The 19,269-nt window shown below is 32.3% G+C and overlaps 2 protein-coding genes and 1 long non-coding RNA gene across 7 annotated transcripts; 1 reads left to right on the top strand and 2 right to left on the bottom strand.

Annotated features, from left to right (window-relative positions):
* Positions 1-3,105: 3,105 nt before the first annotated feature.
* On the bottom strand, positions 3,106-4,424 carry LOC111894914 (B3 domain-containing protein REM10). Of its 2 annotated transcripts, XM_023890998.3 has the most exons (3): positions 4,303-4,424; positions 3,809-4,186; positions 3,106-3,739 (listed from the first exon to the last, which is right to left on the bottom strand). In XM_023890998.3, the coding sequence occupies exons 1-3, from the start codon at positions 4,369-4,371 to the stop codon at positions 3,206-3,208; spliced, it is 981 nt and encodes a 326-aa protein (XP_023746766.1). In that variant the 5' UTR covers positions 4,372-4,424; the 3' UTR covers positions 3,106-3,205. The 2 variants fall into 2 exon arrangements, with proteins under 2 accessions (XP_023746766.1, XP_023746765.1); XM_023890997.3 differs by having other exon boundaries at positions 3,106-4,186.
* LOC122197261 (uncharacterized) lies at positions 3,617-4,307 on the top strand. Its single transcript, XR_006190051.2, has 3 exons — positions 3,617-3,754; positions 3,838-4,063; positions 4,141-4,307. It is a non-coding gene; the product is annotated as an uncharacterized LOC122197261 (long non-coding RNA).
* Positions 4,425-16,638: 12,214 nt separating the features above from the next.
* LOC111894915 (uncharacterized) lies at positions 16,639-18,438 on the bottom strand. Of its 4 annotated transcripts, none has more exons than XM_023891002.3 (4): positions 18,170-18,435; positions 17,816-17,939; positions 17,145-17,181; positions 16,639-16,923 (listed from the first exon to the last, which is right to left on the bottom strand). In XM_023891002.3, exons 1-3 carry the CDS (start codon positions 18,305-18,307, stop codon positions 17,174-17,176), a joined length of 270 nt encoding a protein of 89 aa, XP_023746770.1. In that variant the 5' UTR covers positions 18,308-18,435; the 3' UTR covers positions 16,639-16,923; positions 17,145-17,173. The 4 variants fall into 4 exon arrangements, with proteins under 4 accessions (XP_023746770.1, XP_023746769.1, XP_023746767.1 ...); XM_023891001.3 differs by having other exon boundaries at positions 16,639-16,895; XM_023890999.3 differs by lacking the exon at positions 17,145-17,181 and having other exon boundaries at positions 18,170-18,438.
* Positions 18,439-19,269: the final 831 nt, after the last annotated feature.

Raw genomic sequence — 19,269 nt, 5'->3', positions numbered from 1 at the left:
CAACAAAAAATGACAAAATTAGGAAAAAAAAATATAAAAAAAAAAAACAATGCGGAGGAGCATCGATGTTAAGGCAGATCACGCACAACAACCGAAGACGAAGGCAATGCCGGAGACGGCGACGACCAAAGAGATCGGAGCTGCAGCAGATTGGGATGGAAGAGAGGTGTGTTTGCATCGATGAGAAGAAAAGGAGTGTGCATATGAGAAGAATTAAAGGAGATGAATTTTATCAAGGCACATACATCTTTATTTTTTTCTTTTTTCAGACTTTGGTATGTGTCTGAATTTTTAAGAGTCATTTATCAAATTAAGAGACATTTTATAAAAGGCTACCAAAATAACATGGTACATTTGAATTTTTGAGAGGTTGTTTTTTAATTTTTAAAAAGTGGTAAACAAAAAGCCACTAACTACTTGGTAACTTATCAAAAGCTTAAATTTTTTTTTTTAAAGTTATCTAAATTTTTTTTTTAAAAAAAAAAAATCCGTTTTAATACCGGTATAAGTTAATAAATTCAAAATTGTTACGATTATAAGGAGTCCAAAGCTTCCCGCCACTGTGAGTTTGTGCAAACCTTCCCGCCATTGTTGGTTTCCCCCAACTTGCCACCTAAAAAGCGGCTTAATTTAACGGTGAACAAATTTAAATTTTTTGGAGTTTGAATGATTGACTTAGGTGTTGTTTATTTTTTCTAAGACAAATTGTCTGCACTCTGCAGAACACATCTGCAGTAGAAGAGGTGTACCAAATATCTGCAGTCTAAAAGAAAAAGATTGTTTATTTTTTAATATCTGCAGACTGCTAAAATAAACTACAATCTAAATAAATTGATTTTTTAACTTAAAAGAATTTTTCAATACTTTTATGACTTTATTATAGATACTTAACAAATCTATATCAAATTTATGTATTATTGTATAAAAAGTGAATAAAATAGTACAGATTAATGTGTATATATGATAAAAAACCGACAAACTTTGGTCGTAAAGTTATACATAAATATTATAATTAGATATCAAAGTATTTAACATATAAATTGTATGGGATAAACTTCGATTTTAAAATGCAAATTTTTAAAATTTTCATTTTATTTTTTTCAATGAAATCAATTAAATATTGACCATAAATATTTTTTTTTCTAAGAAATAAATGATACTGCATTAAATAATGTTTTATAAAACTTGGCACAAAAAATATAAGACAATACAATGATTTTTTTCATATCTATAAAAAGAGTTCCAATGAATATTATTGTAATTAAATCTTTATTTATAAATTTGTCACAAAGGTCACGCCGAACTTTTTTTTTTCTTAAATATCGTATTTTTTTTATAAATTGTTTATCATAGATAAAGTTTGAATAAATTTAAGTTTAAAAAATAACAAAACAAAGATATATATATATATATATATATATATATATATATATATATATATATATATATATATATATATATATATATATATGTTTTTTTAGGCTAGAAGATGTCTGAAGATGTTAAAAAACTCTTATGCGCCAAGAAGAGGACGCGCAGACTTTGTCTTCAACAAAATAAGCAGTCGGCGAATAGTAACGTTTGCATGTGGTTTACGCCGACAAAAGAGGTCAAAAATATCTGCAGACAAAAAACAAACAACCCCTTATTCACATTTCCATTAAAACACCAGAGTTTGGGGTGCAAAATTTCTTGTATCAGATGTAAATTACGCAAGGATATTGACTACCAACACATTGTGCGATGATTTTGTGCCTTTTCTTATCAATATTCCATGGTTTGTTTTGGGATAGGAAGAGAAAAGAAAAAGCATAAGGCTATAACTACACTCAATTCAGAAGAAGAATTAAAGAATGATAAAACTGATAAAATATCATATGTTTGCTTAGATCTCTCTTTAAGCTCCACATCTTTGAGGCAAAAAACACATCATAACTTTCATCATCTACCCGGGTTTGCAATTATTCCAACAGTTGTGCTGAACTACATAACTTCAAATAGTTACACTTTCATGTTCTTTTAGTGGATATTGTTAGCTTAATTGATTGGTTTATTCTCAATACAATAATGATCAGAAACAATGGAAGCATAATCAATCGTTCTCTTTGAAGAAATGAAGTATATGGAAAAGAAGTGGTAATTAGTCTTGCAGCAAAAGTACTGCTTCATGCAAACTGTAGGGGCTTATTGTCTTGTGGACCTGATTGCTAGAAATGAGACACTGTTTTCATTTCATTGTATAATATTTTATGATAGTCTTGTTTATTTTTATTTGTTTTACAATATTGTATTTTATATTTGTTCCTTATTGAGACATTGTGCTTTTTAAAGTTATTTCTGTTGCTTTTATGTGTGATTACATTGCTTTTATAGCTAAAATAAAATTTTCCCATATGGTTTGTAGTTATATGAAGTCCATTTAATGAATACTTCATTTTAAATTTAGTAAACCATGTATCATGTATTTAAATAGAGTTATGCAATCTGTTATTTGTGGTTGTTTTAGAAAAAGTTTTTTTTTTTCCACAAAAATGGGTATTCGGGAAAAGCTTTGTAATGGAATGATAAAGTCTAAAACAATCTTTTAGCCTAAGTAGGATACTGATGTTGTAATAATGGGTTTACCAAAACCATTTCTAAACAATGACCAAAATGCAAAAATACGAACCTAAAACATACCTAGTATTCATATAAACCAGTGAAGCTAAGCTAAACCAGCAAGCTAATGAAAAAGCAGTTTGGCTTGACTCGATACAACTTATTGTTCACGAGCCATGTTTATCTTTAATTAATACTAGGTGTGAAACTTGTATGTTATACGGGTTTGATAAAACAAAAAATTAAATATGAAAGTTTAAATAAAAAATTATTTAAATTTGAAATTTAAAATTTAAAATTTAAATCTAAAAGGAAACATATTAAATACTATATGAATACTAATATTATAATTTATTGGTTATTTTCAATTAAGGCAATTATTAGTTGAGGTGTAAATATAATTGTTAATTAAGAAAAAATAAAAAAATGAGAAAATGATAAATGAAAAAAACATTTAATCAAAAATACCAAAAAATGACATGTGTTTAAATTAATGAGAAAGTGACATGTGGCAAAATTATTTTCATTTGTTAGCGAGGATGAATAATAATAAGTAACGTTTATAAAAAAAATGTTACACTTGTTTACATCATATAAGTTAGTATTGTTAGGGTTTTTTATCAACTTCAGCCGCCATCTTCTTCTTAAATGGTCTTCCACGTGGTCTCTTCACCATCTCCACACCGCCATCTTTACTCTCCACACTCTTCCTCTTCAAGCCTTCATCTGGCTCTGTCGGCCTCACCTTTTTCTCCACCGCCACCTCCACACGCGGCGGCCGACCTCTCGGTCTTTTTAAAACTTTTCCGGCTGGCTGCTCCACCACCACACGTGCCGGCCGCCCTCTTGGTCTCTTCAGACCTTCAACAGCCATAGCTCTGTCGGCTTGAACTCTTTTCTTGGTGATTTCTGCTAGACAGAACTTATCTTCGGTTCTGAGATACTTGAATACACATGTATCTCCTTCACATATGTCATTATCTCGCAGGAATTCACTCCACCCCTTGGACAAATAATACCTTGTATAATGTCCCCCCTCTGAAAGTAACCTTACTGGCCACTCTTTTCCTTCCAGATTCTTCATGCTCATTGTTCTTCCTGCAGTCAATCTGATCAATCGTGCAAATTCCAACGGAAACCGCTGATGCAAACAAAAGTTATTATCATTATATATGATGAATTTATGATTACTTATTACCCCAAATCTTACCAAAGCAAATTTTTGTTTTCCCTTTTTAGGTATAACCTTCGTAAAGCAAGGATCCCCAGCATCCCCATCAATATCATCATCTTCTTCTTCATCATCATGAATGTGATCATGTTCAAGCGGGAATTTTTTTTCACACCCATTGGTACCGAAAATTAAGAACTTGAAGATGGAGCGACCAAGGAGCCAAAAGACAATAAAATCCCCAAACTCCAACCGGGTATCTTCAATTACCTGTTTCCATCCATCAGCAAAGCAGTAAATATCACCATCTTTTTTTATCTTCAATCTCCATGAATAGCCTCCATTTACAGATCGGAGTGTTGCGTTTTCAGGGATGTTGTTCTCCAAGTGCTTGCGGACAAAACCAGTTGGCAATGGCTGCAATAAACAATAATAAAAAATTAATGCTAATGCTAATGCTAATGCATGATATGATGCGAAAATTACGAGAGACGAAAATTGAAATGGGGTCGTTGGTTGAAGTAGATGAGTACCAGATGAGTAGCGGAACAGTCGAGCATGATCTTGAAGAAGGAAGGGATCCCGCGAGGGCGAGGGGCCATTTCGTTGGATTGATGAAGTTGGAAGAAAGAATGAAAATTGAAGTTGAAGAGGGAAAGAGGGAAAATTAAGGCAACTATAAATTACAAAATTCGTATCTCTGTCCAAAGCCAAAAAGTATTTCAATTTTCCATAAAAAACCCACAAAACAAAAACACTTTTATTTTCTTTTCCCTCTTATTTTAATCTCGTAATATAAATCGATCCGCAAGGCATATCATTAAATTTATTTAACTAAACTTATATGAGTTATTAATAAAATAAATAAATTACAAAATTCGTATTGTGCTTGTGTTTGACTTATTGACTTAAATTTTACGTTCCAATTAATCTGAACACAATGTACATTTGTTGATAAAAATAGAATCCAAAATAATTAAAACCGAATATTTCAATTAGTTCCTGTAACAAATGTTATCGTGATGTGCTTTCGTCAATATGTTTCTATATTTTTCATCCCTCTACTACTCTTGAATTCACCGTTTACGAAAAAAACCTCACCCTACCCAAAAACCAATTGGGTATTGTTATGGATTAGATCAAATTATTGAAATCGGTCCTATGGTTTATCAAAATTATGAGTTTGATCCCTAATTTTTTTTTTTTGCATTCGGACCATCCTTATAGTATAATTTTGTAGCGTTTTTCGTCCCTCACACACTTGAAAAGACTATATTATCCTTTTTCTTTTGCTTTTCAGTTTTTATATTATTTATTAATTAAAAAAGTAAATTAAAAAATATATGGTCCCACCAACACACTCCTTCTCCCTCCCTTTCCCCTTCCGTCAATCTCTGATCGCGTAACCTCTGGCAGCACCTCCGTTAACCTCCCATCATCACCACCATTCACATCCGAAAACCACCACCAGTCACCACACCAAATTAATTGAATTTGCACCAAAAAAAAAAAAAAAAAAAAAAAAAAAAAAAAAAAAACTTCATGTAATCACAACCAAAACCTTGTATCCAACAAAAAAAAAACTTGTAACCTGTAACTAAAATCAAAATCAAACAAGAAAAAGGTTGAACGAAAGTGTCGTCGGAGGTTCCAGAAATCAAGAACAACTAGCTGCTCAATCCATTAATGAAAAGGTAATCCTCCATCTGAAAACACTAACCTCAACCTTTGGTTCATCGATCTGTGTAGTTTGAGTTCATCAACAGTTCAAAAGCGATGAAAATGTGTAATGACTTTGGTTGAAGAACTGAAGATTTTCAAAAGCGATGAGGGTGGTGGATTGATTCACGTAAGGCGATGGTGGTGGTGTCTCCAATTTCAGAAAACACTTGTTTCAGTAACACGATGGTGGTGATGGTTCTAATTTCAGTAAGACGATGATGGTGGTGGGATATTTGAGATACAGGTTGAGTGAAGATATTCAATTCCAGTTCCAGAGCTTATATTGCATTGCAGATCTTCGATTTGAGTTCAAGATCTTGTATTGTAGATCTTCGATTTGAGTTCAAGATCTTGCATTGCAGATCTTCGATTTTCGATTTAAGATCTCTGTCGGCAATCCAATGGATGAACAAGAGGGAGAAAAGCATAGTGAGGGTGAGTGTTAGGTTACCGATGAGGGTTTACTGATTTAGGGGAAAAGATGATGGTGGCGGGTATGGTGTGCGCCGGTGTTCTAGTTTCGCCGAAATTCTGGTATCGTCGGAGATGGTGATGATTTAGGAGGTGAGTAAAGGCATAGTAGTGGTGGTGAATGGCAGTAAATTGAAAGAGGCTTGAACTTAAGAAGATAAAGGGGTAGGTATGGGCCCATTCTATTTTTTTATTAAAAAATAAAAAATTAATAATAAAAAATAAGTAAAAAAATAAATTAGAGAGGGCAATATAGTCTCTTCACATCGGATATGGATGAAAAACACAATAAAATCAAACTTTGAGGACGTTCCGAGTGAAAAAAAAAGTTATGAACCAAACTCATAATTTTGATTAAACCATAGGGACGATTTCAGTAATTTGTTCTATTTTTTGATTGCTCAAAGTGGAAGATGGAAAGGGGATGTTGACTTAAGATTCTACTGGGCTTTGGCTTAGAGCAAAAGAAGATGTACTCTTATGTTAGACGTGAAAATCGATTTCATACATGAAATAAGAAATATGGTCAGCTGCTAGTTACTACATCTTGGAATTTGGAAAGGTATATCCAATAAGTATTAATTAAACATTTTACTACATTATTAAACAAATAAAATATTGCAACATTGACCATTGAATTTTTTTTTTTTTTTTTTTTTTTTTTTTTTTTTTTTTTTTTTCTGTTCTGTTGAACTAGTTCCATATCATGGGCCAATTAAATGGTTGTATCAACAAGTCATTTACTGCCCATGCTTTCTAGTTATTGGGTCATCAGGAGCTACTTAACAAATGGACTATTATCATGAAATTTATAAGTGGACCATTTTAATGACTAAAATAGTTGGATTGATTTTAATTTATATGAAACTACTGGTCCGAGTATAAAACTATGGTGTTTAAAATAATAAAAGTGGTGGAAACTTTAATTAGTTTGATATGTGGGCTCAACGGATATTCAGCCTACGATTAATCGAAGCTAAAACAGTTAATAAGGATTTAAATATCTTGTGATGATAAATAAGTAACGTTTCTAACAAAGAGAACATGTTAAAATAGACTTGTTTCCATCATATAAGTTAGTCCACTATAATAATTTTTTGTTAGGATTTCTTATCAACATGAACCACCGGCCGGCCGCCCTACCTTCTTCTTAAATGGCCTTCCACGTGGTCTCTTCACCACCGTCACACCGCCGTTTTTACTCTCCACCTCCACACTCCCTGCCGCCCTCTCTTCCTCTTCAATCCTTCACCCACCGGAGCTTTTCCATCTGGCGGCTCTGTGGACTGCACCTTTTTCTCCACACGCGGTGGCCGACCTCTCGGCCTCTTTAAAACTTGAGCAACTTCAGCCACCGGAACGTTGCCATCTGGCTCTGTAGGCTGCACCTTTTCCTCCACCACCACCTCCTTACGACCTCTCGGTCTCTTTAAAAAATTTCCGACTGTCTGCTCCGCCACCACACGTGCCGGCCGCCCTCTCAGAACTTCAACAGCATCTGGAACTCTTTTCTTGGTGACTTCTGCTAAACAGAGCTTATCTTCGGTTCTGAGATACTTGAATACACATGTATCTCCTTCACATAACTCATTATCTCGCCTGAATTCACTCCACCCCTTGGACAAATAATACCTTGTATAATGTCCCCCCTCTGAAAGTAACCTTACTGGCCACTCTTTTCCTTCCAGATTCTTCATGCTCATTGTTCTTCCTGCAGTCAATCTGATCAATCGTGCAAATTCCAACGGAAACCGCTGATGCAAAAGTTATTATTATTATTATTATCATTATTTTTTAATAAAAAGTTCTACAGATTATATATATATATATGATGAATTTATGATAGTTATTACTACCCCAAATCTTACCAAAGCTAATTTTTGTTTTTTAGATAAAACCATCGTAAAGCAAGGATCCCCGGCGTCCCCATCAATATCATCATCATCTTCTTCTTCATCATGAATGTGATCATGATCATGTTCAAGCTTTGTTTTTGGGGGGAAATCTTTTTCACAGCAATCTGTACCAAAAATTAAGAGTTTGAAGATGGAGCGACCAACGAGCCAAAAGACAAGAACATCCCCAAAAACCAATCGGGTGTCTTCAACGACCTGCTTCCATCCATCGGCAAAGCAGTAAATATCACCGTCTTTTTTCATCTTCAATCTCCAGGAATAGCCTCCATTTACAGATCGGAGTGTTGCGTTGTCAGGGATGTTGTTCTCCATGTGCTTGTGGACAAAACCAGATGGCAATGGCTGCAATATGGATAATGTTGATGCATGATACGAAAATTACAAGAAAAGAAAAATATAAACTGGGTCGTTGTAGTAGATGGGTACCAGGTGATCGACGGAACGGTTGAGAAAGATCTTGAAGAAGGAAGGCAGCCGCGGAAGGCGACGGAAAGGGGCCATTTGCGGAGGAGGGTTTTAGATTTATATATGCTTTGTGGTGGAGTTGGTTTTGGGTTGAAAAATCGGGGTCCAATGGTGATTTCGTGGGAGAAAAAGGGGAGATTTATTTACCTGAGTTTCGATTGATGAACCTCGAAGACATTCAGTTAAAGTTGAAGAAGATATGGTGCAAAGGAGAAAGAGGGTGTGGGAGAGGGAAATGGAACTCAAGTTTGAACATAGAGTGTGGTCAACTGTCAAAAGTAAAAGTAAATACAATTTTTCGTAAAAACACCAAAAAACAAAAACACTTTTATTTTCATTTCCCCATCTACATTGATCCCTAAAAAACGTAAAAATATATTCTTTGGAGATGTTAGAGTGATTGATTGATCTAGCCTTTTCATGATATACATTTATATTACTATTTTAAAATTAAAATTTTAAAGATTTGGAAAAGAGTTAGGGTAATTCTAAAATTCTAATTACACAAATAAATGACATAATTTTATTGTTTTTATTATTTAAATAATGATTGATTTGTAAAGACAACTTTTTCAGTATTTCAGTTTATACCTCTAAATATTCGTAGAGATAAAATCGGATGATGTCTCTTTATAAATAAGGATTCGTGATGATACCTTAAAAAAAATTGAAAAAAATGCAAATCATAAAATCGAACATAATACTACATCGGAGAAAAAAAATTAGAATTTTTTTTTTGGATTATTAAAATTGAAACATGATTCAGTTTTTATGATCCATAATTCAATTTTAATGATGCAAAAAAACAAATCAATTTTTTTCTCCCGTATGTAATACTAATTTCGATTTTATGATTTGTATTTTTTTTTTAAATGTTCAATTTTTTAAGATGTCTTCGTGAGTCATCGCCCAAAAGAGAGTCCTCATTAGAACCCGACCCAATATTCATGTATTTTATAGATAATTTGTTTTGAATTTAGATTTTTGATTTTTTTTACTTTATATTTTTATTGTTTGGAGAACACAGATTAATTTAACTTACAGCTTTTAATAATTATAAATAGGATTAATTACGAAAAACACATTATATTTTTTTTAAGTTTGACTATCCAATTTTCATTGGTGTTTAAAAACCTTCCATTTTCGGATAAAAGTTCTATCGCGACCATTATGTCTTGCATTTATTTGCTAAATAACTCATCAATTTTTATTTGTGCTAAAAAACACCTATAAATTGATGGTTAAATTGAATTTTTGAAAAAATATAGTGTTTTTTTTGTAATTAATCAATAATTAACCCAGCTCTAACATGTTATAATGGCCTCGTTCAAACGTTTTACAAAAAATTGTGGTTTTTTTTGGAATTCATTTAAAATTGGTGGTTAGATTGAACTTTTGGAAAAATAGTGTTTTTTTTTCATAATTAACCCTTATAAATATTGTATCTTGGAGCACGTTGTAACAATAGGAGCACATGTGAATTTTTATAACTTATAAAATTTCGATACATATCAGATTCACATGAAAATCTAAGCTACAATTTTGAAAAAAATATCTACACAAATTTTAATCTATATTTAATGAGTACGAAAAAAAATATGAGTTTTAATATATTTATTAAATTTTTTCGGTAAAAAATAAACATTAACTCTTAAAAAAAAAAAAAAAACAAAGTGATAAAAAAATAAAATAAACCTTAACATTTTTTATAATTGTGAACAAAGATATATTCATCTTTTTTCGATAAAAAAACTTGTCTTAAAGGAATTAAACAAAAAAAGAAGTAGGTTTTTTTGTATAATCTGGTGCTCATCCAACCACAGTCACCGAAAACTCTACATCGTCCATTTTCGTTGCCCACTGCAAATTTGGCCATCTCTTGGGTCGTCACCGCCCGTTAACCCTCACCGCCGCTTCTCTCTCTCCCCCCCCCCCCCCCCCCCCCCCCTCTGTAACCCCAATCATCTTCGAATCCACTCAACTCCTCACCAGCAAAGTCTATTATCCATAGATCCACTGATAACTGCCTCAACCTGTTATGATTTACCCAAACCACCAACACATTGTGACCTTCTACTGAAGACGACTCCAAGCCCCTCCATCTCTTCTTCTTAATATGGTGATCTGTGATTCTTAATCCCCCACAGATTTGCAACAAACCGAAAAACATGAAGATGTTCTTAATCAACCATCGATTTGCAACATCAATCTTCTTTGAATGCCACTGGAGACCTCCAGAAGTCATCGATCTAAAATCTAGAGCCATTGACATACCCATCTTTATCCATCTCCCTATTCTCTCCCTGGAAAGAGGAGAAACATGAAACTCGTTTTTAGATTTCATCGGAGACCTTATCAATTCTGACTCCTCGATAAATATGGATTTTTGAAGCATCCATTTAGAACCGACAAAATATGATGAGATCTCTCTCCCTCATTTTCTCTAAACTCATGGAGTATCACAATGGGGAATCAATCGTTGTGAAGTATAACCGATTTCAAAATCCACAACGACGACATATAAATGGATTGATTTTGACCCTCTTAGAGTATGACAAGTTTTATGTGATTTTGGTTTTCATTTTCAGTAATCGATCAATTTAGTTTTCCATTTCTAGAAATCGATCAATCTACTATCGATGATGGTAGGTTTGCCATTAATGATGGTTCTAATTATTTTTTTGTTGATGCTCATCTTTGAATCGATTGTCTTTATCTCATTCATAAGAATTTTGTTTAATATGATTTGATTTGTTTGTCAATCGAAATTAATTCAAGACTATCGCTAAAACTGATTTTAATCCACAACTTCTGCAAATTGTTCATGATGATGATTGAATGGTGTTTATCGAAATGATTCATGAATTCGTAATGGAAAATTTGGTCCGATGGTCGGTCAAAAAGTTTTTGGAAGTTGAAATTTTGATGTTTATGATGATGGGTTAGGTTTTGAATAAATGAGTTTATAATTTTTATTTTGGACTAAATATAAAAATTGCTCTAAATCATACGGGTCATTTGTGTAATTATAACCTTTTATATATATATATATATATATATATATATATATATATATATATATATATATATATATATATATATATATATATATATATATATATATATATGTGTGTGTGTGTGTGTGTGTGTGTGTGTGAAAGACCCCTTTCCTACTTAACATTATTACTCCAAACATTCTACACGCATATTCATAAACATATTTTACATATACGGTTTTATTACAAAAGACTGGATACAAGCCGACTAACGAGGTTTTTTTACAAAGTTTTATGTAGTACATAACTTCCAAGGAATTTATAAACAAAATACAAAAGCTATGATATTATCTATTCTACATCTTATAACAATACATAACTATATTGGATGCTTATCACCTGCAATAATTAAAGACTGAGAGGGATAAACGTTGACGCTTAGTAAGTTCAATAACAGTTACAATATAATGTTATGCCATATATATATATATATATATATATATATATATATATATATATATATATATATATATATATATATATATATATGACAGAAGCAAAGGGGGACAAAGAACAACAAAGGCAGACGAGTATCATATGACATGTTTTCCATATCAACGAACAATCCGATTCAAAGATTTACAATCAATGAAATACGACAATTTCAACATGATATGCATCAATAAGAATTTAGCCCATGTGGCATAGAAAATAAACGATTTTTGAATTAACATTTTGCTAGAAATTTAGAGGCTTTCAGCCTTACCTAGCCTTGTGCTAATGCCAAAGTGATGCTTAATTATTCACTTCATGGTCAAAGGCTACATACCAATACCCAAGTGATGCTTAGTCATTCACTTCGTGGTCAAAGGTATAGCTCTTTATCATAATAACACGGGAAAACACATTGCACATATAACACATAATATACAATTGTCCCTATATTGAACTCATCGTGAAATAAGTGAATGATAAAATGCTGATTTGGGCAACACTTTGTCTCTAAAAATGACTTTCTTTGATGAAACCGAGGATTTTTGTTGAAAACCGGGCCTTGTGCGGGCAGAGTTTCAACTTGAAAAGATTATTTTTCTCGGGTCTTCGGTGTGTCGGGACTTGCTTCGGCTGTCGGGGATGTTTCCTACGCTTCGAGGGGTATTAGGGTAGAAATAAGGAAAGTATAAGGTGCAAATATGTAAGTTTTTTGTAAACATAAGTCGGCAGCCTCGCACTCCTATTTATACTATGTGAAGGCCCAGATTACGTTGGGCGTAAATTTGGTGTACGCGGGGCGTACTGCTTTGAATGACTCTACGCTAAGCGTAAATCCAGTACGATGCGCGTAGAGAGTTGCGTGGCACCTGTTCGATTCCCGGAGCTCAGACATGTCAAGAGCGGATGATATGTGTCCTTTGATTGTAGTACCCAGGGCGTACCTATGAAGTACGTTGGGCGTACTTCTCCAGTCTAGCCTCGTAATTTGTGCCATAAATTTCAAATTTTCGTAACTTTCGCATACGAACTCTGTTTTTGACGTTCTTTATATCCACGCGTAGGTGAAATTATTCTCTACAATTTTCATTTAGACTCCATCGGCTAATTTTGACTTTATTTTTAAATTTATATTTTTAACAGGCCGGGACATGAAAAGTCCGTTAAAAATTCATAGCTTCTTCATACGACGTCCGTTTTCGTCTGTCTTTTTACCGTTGTACTACTATTGAGGAGATCTTCGATTCTCATTTTGATTGTGTAGGCTAAAAATCACTCGATCTTTATTTCGAATTTCGGGATGTGTACTGTTGTGCCGAATTTTAGAAAAATCATAACTTCCTCATACGCAGTCAGATTTGAACGTTCTTTTTATGAAAATTCTCAGTTTCACGAATACTACGACTTTCATTTAGATTACTAAAGATAAAAATTAGTTTATCGTAAACTCACTTTTTACGTTATATGGCGTCGTGCGGGTTCTGTCGCGAAACTTCAATAAGTAATAACTTCTTCGTTATAACTCGGATTTCGATGAGGTTTTCGCCTAAACGTTTCTAACGAGATAATTTACAACTTTCAATAACTTTATTTTTACTTGTTTTCAACTTAAATTTCGTTAATTTCAATATTTGACTTTTGATTGGAATCTAATAAGACTTTCAATACTTCCCGAACGATTCTAAACATAGTTTTACTTCGATCTTCATAAAACTATCTTGTTAGAACTCAATGCTCATAACAAAATACGATAACTAAACGTGTATGTTACAAATACCTCATCCTTTTGAGGATTTCGTCCCCGAAATTACAACGATTTACACTAATGGGGATATTTCGTTCTTATCTTATTCTTATTTTTTTTTCCAAGTATAATTTGGGCCTCGGTGATATTTCCACTTAATAACCACTAATTCCACTTCTTTATTACGTAGGAAATGAGTTTATAATTTTTATTTTATTCTAAATATAAAAATTGTTCTAAATCATAAGGGTTATTTGTGTAATTTATAACCTTATATATATATATATATATATATATATATATATATATATATATATATATATATATATATATATATATATATATATATATATATATATTGAAAGACCCATTTCCTACTTAACATTATTACTCCAAACAAGCTACATGCATATTTATATGGTTTTATTACAAAAGATTGGATACAAACCGACTAACGATGTTTTTTTACTAAGTTTTATATATTACATAACTTCCCAGGAATTTATACATTAAATACAAAAGCTATGATACTATCTTTTCTACATATTCTAACAATACATAACTATACTAGATGCTTATCACCTGCAATAATTAAACACTGAGAGGGATAAACAGTGACGCTTAGTGAGTTCAATAACAGTTACATTATAACGTTATGCTATATATATATATATATATATATATATATATATATATATATATATATATATATATATATATATATATATATATATATATATATATATATTAATATGACATAAGCAAAGGGGACAAAGAACAACAAAGACAGATGAGTATCATATGACATGTTTTCCATACCATCGAATAATCTGATTCAAAGATCAATCAATTAAATACGACAATTTCAACATGATATACATCAATAAGACTTTAGCCCATGTGGCATAGAAAATAAACGATTTATGAATTAACATTTTGCTAGAAATTTATAGGCTTTCAGCCTTACTTAGCCTTCTGCTAATGCCAAAGTGATTTTTAATCATTCACTTCATGGTCAAAGGCTACATACCAATACCCAAGTGATGCTTACTCATTCATTTCGTGGTTAAAGGTATAGCTCTTTATCATAATAACACGAGAAAGCACATTGCACAATAACACATAACATACAATTGTCCCTATATTGAACTCATCGTGAAATAACTGAATGATAAAATGTTGATTTGGGCAACACTTTGTCTCTAAAAACGAATTTTATTGACGAAACCGGGGATTTTTGTTGAAAACCGGGCCTTGCGTGGACAAAGTTTCAACTTGAAAATATTATTTTTCTCGGGTCTTCGGTGTGTCGGGACTTGCTTCGGGTGTCGGGGATGTTTCCTAGGCCTCGGGGGGTATTAGGGTAGAAATAAGGAAAGTATAAGGTGCAAATATGTATGTTTTTTGTAAACATAAGTCGGCAGCCTCACACTCCTATTTATACTATGCGAAGCCGCAGATTACGCTCGGTGTAAATTTGGTGTACGCGGGGGGTACTGCTTTGAGTGGCTATACGCTAAGCGTAAATTCAGTACGTTGCGCATAGAGTGATGCATGGCATCTGTTCGATTCCCGGACCTCGGACGTGTCAAAAGCGGATGATACGTATCCTTTGATTGTAGTACGTTGGGCGTACTTCTCCAATACAACCTCGTAATTTGTGCCATAAACTTCAAAATCCTGTAACTTTTGCATACGAACTCTATTATTGACGTTCTTTATATCCACACGTATGTGAAATTATGCTCTACAATTTTCGTTTAGACTACGTCGGCTAATTTTGACTTTATTTTTAAAGTTATATTTTTAACAGGCCGGGACATGAAAAGTCCGTTAAAAATTCATAGCTTCTTCATCCGACGTCCGTTTTCGTCTGTCTTTTTACCGTTGTACTATTGAGGAGATCTTCGATTCTCATTTTGGTTGTGTCGGCTAAAAAGCACTTGATCTTTATTTCGAGTTTCGGGTTGTATACTGCTATGTCGAATCTTAGAAAAATCATAACTTCCTCATACGAAGTCAGATTTGGACGTTCTTTTTATGAAAATCCTCTGTTTAACAAATACTACGAATTTCATTTAGATTACTAAAGATAAAAAGTAGTTTATCGTAAACTCACTTTTTACGTTATATGGCGTCGTGCGGGTTGTGTCGCGAAACTTCAATAAGTCATAACTTCTTTGTTATAACTTAGATTTCGATGAGGTTTTCGCCTAAACGTTTCTAACGAGATAATTTACAACTTTCAATAACATTATTTTACTTATTTCCAACCTAAATTTTACATTTTTGTTAATTTCAATATTTGACTTTTGATTGGAATCTGATAAGACTTCAAATACTTCCCGAATAATTCTAAACATAGTTTTACTTCAATCCTCATAAAACTATCTTGTTAGAACTCAATGCTCAAAACCATATACTATTTAATAATATTCATTATTAAACAAACAAAACACGATAACTGAACGTGTATGTTACACACACACATACACACACACACTCACACACACACACACACACACACATATATATATATATATATATATATATATATATATATATATATATATATATATATATATATATATATATATGCTTAGGTTATTCTATTTTAACTAGTTATTGTGTGGTTGTAGGAATTATTGTGGGTCAATCATTTTACTTATTTTAAGAAAGTAAATAATACATATTATTAAATTAAAGATAATTAGAAAATACCATCTAATTTAATTTTAAGGGTATTTTAGTAATTTAACATAAATTTAAAAAAGGAAAATTGCATATTTTAAGGTATAATAGATTCTATTAATTTTTAAAATCTGATTGTAGGGTGATAATTCTCGGATATTGTGACAGAATATGTTTATCAATATATTGAAAAATAACAAATATGCTTGAACCATGTAAGAATACACATTTTGACAGAATATATATATATATATATATATATATATATATATATATATATATATATATATATATATATATATATATATTGATTTAATGAGTTTCTTGAAGAATAACAAAAATTTAGATACAAGTTAAATTTTTTATATTACATTCTTAGAAAAGAAATTTTTTTATATACTATTCTCTTATAATGTTACACTTATTAATAACAAAGAAGCACAATATATAAATTATTTTACCAGAATATACTATTACATATAGTTTTTTCATTATATTGTAGATTATTCTGCTAGAATAATCCATTCTTTTTGGAAGATTGGTGATCATTGTTCATCTTCATCCAATATAATGTTATCTATCCTTTAGGCCCTCCCCTTCTCGTTGGTTCATTTCCAGCATCTTGACCCCTAATCCATTTCAAAATACGCTTACATTCTGTGAGATTGACATTTTAAAAAAAATTCTCACAAAACCATACCAAACATAATAAGAACATATCGAGAAAGAGATCGGTAGGTAAGTGAGTTTATGAGATTACATTATGTGGTGTGTTTGGTAATTCACTGCTTAAGTTAACTTGGAATTCAAGATTCTATAGTGACAAAATCGAAATTTAAGATTCCATTCCAGTAGAATGTTGTAAGGTTCATATGTACCTTGTTTTGCTTCGATATCTCTCGTTGTTTCAATTATCTAGATATAAAGAATAATCGACATTAAGAGGAATTAAAAAAAACAAAACGAACAAACCAAAGAGAAAAATCACTACAAAATTTACACAGCAGTAACTTCTTCAACCATATCCGATTTGATCAAATGAATTCAAACAGAACTCCGACCATACATAAAAATTCATAGCTTGCAGAATGTCGTAACTTCAAAATCTAACATGCGAAAAGCTTTAGTATTCTTAACATGATGACGAATAAAACACAATCCAATAGCACCAAAATTGCATTAGAAAGTTTCTAAACACAAGAACTCTTATCAGAGTATAATGTCAAATGATCATTATACTTGTAAATCAATTTTGGTATAATGTTCAAGTAATTGTCAAAAACATAGTACCCAGTAATCACAAGAATATGGGCAGTTTTTCTAATCATTCCATCTAAAGTTTAAAAACTCTACCATTAGTTCATTCAACAAACATTCTTTAAAATTAATGGTTGCATAAGGTGAGCAAAATTAATCTAACAAAAAAAATTATAAAAAATATGGAACCCATATGAGATTAGAACCCCAAATCTGAATAAAAACCCTAATTTTCGGAATTAATTTTGTTTCCCCAGAACAAAACCATAAGAAACTAAGTTCAAGAACATACCAGGGCTAAGCTTCTGTCTGACGGTTGTGGTGTTGGCGTACGAAGACATCACTTGACGATTTCCACCATTAACAACGATTGTGGATTTTGCATGGAGACGTGGGTTTTCTTTACCCCATTTACACTACCAACAAAAATGGCAACACAAATGAGCAAAAAGCGAAAGTTTGTAGCTGATGGTGTGTTCTTTGTTGAACTGAATGAGGTCCTAATAAGGGAACTTGCAGAGGATGGTTACTCTGGTGATTGTATTAACTGTGCATCGTTTCAAGTTTTAGATAACCCAAATGGGAATTCAACCAATTAGTGTTCGATGAAAACTGAAAATTGAAAAGTCAGAGATTTCAATCTAACCTGGCTGTTAACGATGTTTCTCGATTGCTTGTTTAAATTAGGTGAATCATGAGACGACATAGCGGTGATAAACGAATCGTTTGACACTTGAGTAACGATGTCGTCTCCTCCAACATCACTAACGTTTCTTTGCGGCATCAATCTCGATACTGCCCCTGTTGATGGAGAATCGCACTATTAAGCCAATAGTATTTTCTGGCGAAATGAGAAGAGGGAAAAGAAGACTGGGCGGCAACGACTAGGTGATGGTGGTCTGGGAGAATCGTACGAAGGACGGAATTGTGGTGGGTCAATGGCTCGATGTTGATATATTGTATATACTGTAGGGTTTTAAAATAAATTCCCTAATTAAAAGGTGATATTAAATGTTTTCAAAATTTAGTAAAATTAAATAGATTAAACATTACTATTATTGTAACGACGTGAAAATTTGAAGCAATTTTTCATTTTGCAAACGTAAAATGTCTCATACAAATCATCTCAAAACTCAAGTGTATCAAATGTTATCACGATAAAACATATCCCAGAATCTCAAATACAAAGTCCTCTATCAGTGTGTACAAATCATGTCGGCGCCTTCCCGCGATCCTCGCTAGTACCTGAAACACATATCACATAACACGGTAAGCATAAATGCTTAGTGAGTTGTCACACCCCAAAACCGGAACGACGGAAACGTTCTGGGGTGGATGACGTCATGTCAAGTATCACAATACATGCATTATAGTAATCAAAGTACAACAAAACATTGCATTAATAGTAATAGTTTTACATGGTTACATTAATACATCAAAGTAATAGAAGTAATAGAATAAATACAGCGTGGTACTAAGCATATCTACATCAACAGCTTCGGGTGTGTACCTGTCTAATGCTAACCTGAGAATACAAGTTATTTGAAAAGCGAGTATCAGCATTTTTACAAATGCTGGTGAGTTCATAAGCATTTAGTGACGTTATCATTCAAATAACTTTAATAAAAGTAGTAGTTTAAGAGATTACGGTGTATTAGAGTTCTTTCCAGAAAATCCTATATTTTCTTTAATAAAAGCAGTCTTCTACCAAGACTGGTCAGTGTTATGTGGTAAAAAGTAGTTTTC

The sequence above is a fragment of the Lactuca sativa genome, chromosome 4, assembly GCF_002870075.4.
Source record: "Lactuca sativa cultivar Salinas chromosome 4, Lsat_Salinas_v11, whole genome shotgun sequence".
Classification (NCBI taxonomy): Eukaryota; Viridiplantae; Streptophyta; class Magnoliopsida; order Asterales; family Asteraceae; genus Lactuca; species Lactuca sativa.
This window is presented reverse-complemented; position numbering and strand designations above follow the sequence as displayed.